The sequence below is a fragment of the Gadus morhua genome, chromosome 20 (assembly GCF_902167405.1).
Source record: "Gadus morhua chromosome 20, gadMor3.0, whole genome shotgun sequence".
Taxonomy (NCBI): Eukaryota; Metazoa; Chordata; class Actinopteri; order Gadiformes; family Gadidae; genus Gadus; species Gadus morhua.
Genome location: NC_044067.1, coordinates 3,701,834 through 3,704,333, shown reverse-complemented (window position 1 = coordinate 3,704,333; position 2,500 = coordinate 3,701,834). Strand labels below are relative to the sequence as shown.

The following is a 2,500-nucleotide window of genomic DNA, read 5'->3' as shown; positions in this document are numbered from 1 at the left end:
CAACGAAATGTATTTGAATATTTGGAGATCTAAATAAAAGTGCAAAAGAGCAATTAAAGGGCAATTTTAATATGAATTGTCATACAGTGCAATACAGCAGCAACATGAAAGTGAGGTACGAGTAGCATAAAATGAACAGTGCGAGAATGAATAGTCACGTGGATGAGATTACAGGGGATTTATTAGGGATGAACCGAAATGAAAATTCTTGGCCGAAACCGAAACCGAATATACTGAAACAGTATAAACCGAATACCGAATGTGGCTTTTACTGTTTTTCATTCATTTTGCTTTAATCTTTCACCATTGCATAAATCAAACAATTAAATGACCTTTATTAACTTTTTTGTCTTGCTTTTCAATAAAAAAATCAATTACAAATTTGATACAAAATATTTATTTAACTTTTTTTAATTTTTCTAACATTCCAGCAGACCTTATAGCAAGAATTTAAGAACAATGTACCTTTTAAATAAATGAGTCAAACAATATTATTATTATTTTTTTTGTGTATCAGTGTATTATGTTCGGCCTTTTTACTCCTTCGGCCGAAACCGAACATTATGTTTTGGGCCATTTTCGGCCGAACATGTTCGGTGGCCGAATATTCGGTGCATCCTAGTATTTAAATACAGTCAAGTAGCATAGTCTACTGATACTATTTCACTCAGCAAATATCACGCGAACACACCAGCGACCACCACGGTGGCGCCCGCGTTCACGACGATGTCCGTCGGTGTCCGCCCTGCATCCCAACGGCGTGCCCGTGTGTTGCTCTTCTTCACAGGGGGTCGTCTGTACCCTGCACGAGGGCGATGACTTCGGGAAGCTGGCGCTGGTCAACGACTCGCCGCGCGCCGCCTCCATCGTGCTGCACGAGGACAACTGCCACTTCCTGCGCGTGGACAAGGAGGACTTCAACCGGATCCTACGGGTGAGCCCGGCGGCGGCAGATTGGGGCAGATATCCCGCCCCAATCTGGCAACCCTGGCTGCAGCGCGCTGCAGCCAGGGTTGCCAGATTGGGGCGGGATATCTGCCCCAATCTGCCAACAACTGGTTATCTCCTGTATACGTCCGCAAACAAACAGTCACAGCGCTGTCGCCCTCTACTGGTTGGAGCTCTCTCAAGTCACAGGAGATCCATATATTGTATTTGAGCTGGTTATTTCAAACGGACTACGCTGAGATCAATTGATCAATTAAACCGACAGCTGATTGTCGGTTTAATTGGTGTCTTGTACAGTTTCCCCTGGTCTTTATTGTCTCTATGAAAGCTTTGAAAGCACATCTATTATGAATTGGAACGTGCATGATAATGATAGTGTGTGTGTGTGTGTGAGTGTGTACGCGTGCGTGTGCAGTCGTTTATCTTACAAATCTCATGCGTGGACTGGTCAGAAAGACCCCCCCCATGGTGACCTTCCGGTGGTCTGAGGCCAGCCGTCAGAACGCTGACGGGGGGGTCTCTCTGTGTGTCTGGGGGGGCCGTCCCTGTAATCCAGCGGGTTTAGGGGGCGGGGGGCGGGGGGGTGATGTCATGTTGCTGTCTCTCCACACAGAGGAGCAGCTCTGACGTTAGGCGGCAGCGCAGAGAGCATGATGTCAGTGGTCGGGGCATGATGGAGTGTTGTTTTTGAGTCAAGCCTGCTGTGTTTGCAGAGCTCTTGATCACAGACACGGGCTCGAAAGGAATCCATGAAAACACACTTAGCATGGAGTCGGTTTAAGTCGCTTAAGCACTGCAGTCAGTGTACTCTGTAGTTGTCTAGTATTCATTTGACAGAGCAGATAGACATAATGTATTAATTATCCTGATGATATTATCACGAATGCATTAATGCACCTGATGTCATGAATGCATGAACCATTCTTGAGTGAATGAATTAATGCACTTTATGTGGTGGTTTGCATGAACCAGTCTGAGTGAGTGCATTAATGAACCTGATGTGGTGGATGCATTATACAGTAATTAGTGGGTGCATTACCTGGATGTGAATGCATGAACCAGTCTGAGTGAGTGCATTACCTGGATGTGAACGCATGAACCAGTCTGAGTGAGTGCATTACCTGGATGTGAACACATGAACCGGTCTGAGTGAGTGCATTACCTGGATGTGAACGCATGAACCGGTCTGAGTGAGTGCATTACCTGGATGTGAACGCATGAACCGGTCTGAGTGAGTGCATTACCTGGTTGTGAACGCATGAACCGGTCTGAGTGAGTGCATTACCTGGATGTGAACGCATGAACCGGTCTGAGTGAGTGCATTACCTGGATGTGAACGCATGAACCGGTCTGAGTGAGTGCATTACCTGGTGGTGAACACATGACTGTGTGCAGGGGGTGGAGGCCAACACGGTGCGGCTGAAGGAGCACCACCAGGACGTCCTGGTCCTGGAGAAGAGCCTCAGCCGGACCCCGCCACACGGGACCCCCCCCGCCCACCACAAGTACGACCTCTGACCCCTCGCAACCTGCTGGGTACCAGCATGCATTG

At 47.5% G+C, this 2,500-nt stretch overlaps 1 protein-coding gene across 1 annotated transcript in view; it reads left to right on the top strand.

The window, feature by feature from the left end:
- The window catches only part of rapgef4b (Rap guanine nucleotide exchange factor 4b), a 25,816-nt gene extending 23,350 nt beyond the window's left edge, over positions 1-2,466 (top strand). Inside the window, exons 14-15 of the mRNA XM_030344240.1 lie at positions 788-934; positions 2,344-2,466. Coding sequence (XP_030200100.1) covers positions 788-934; positions 2,344-2,466 — 270 coding nt within the window. The remainder of the gene's footprint in view (positions 1-787; positions 935-2,343) is intronic.
- Positions 2,467-2,500: the final 34 nt, after the last annotated feature.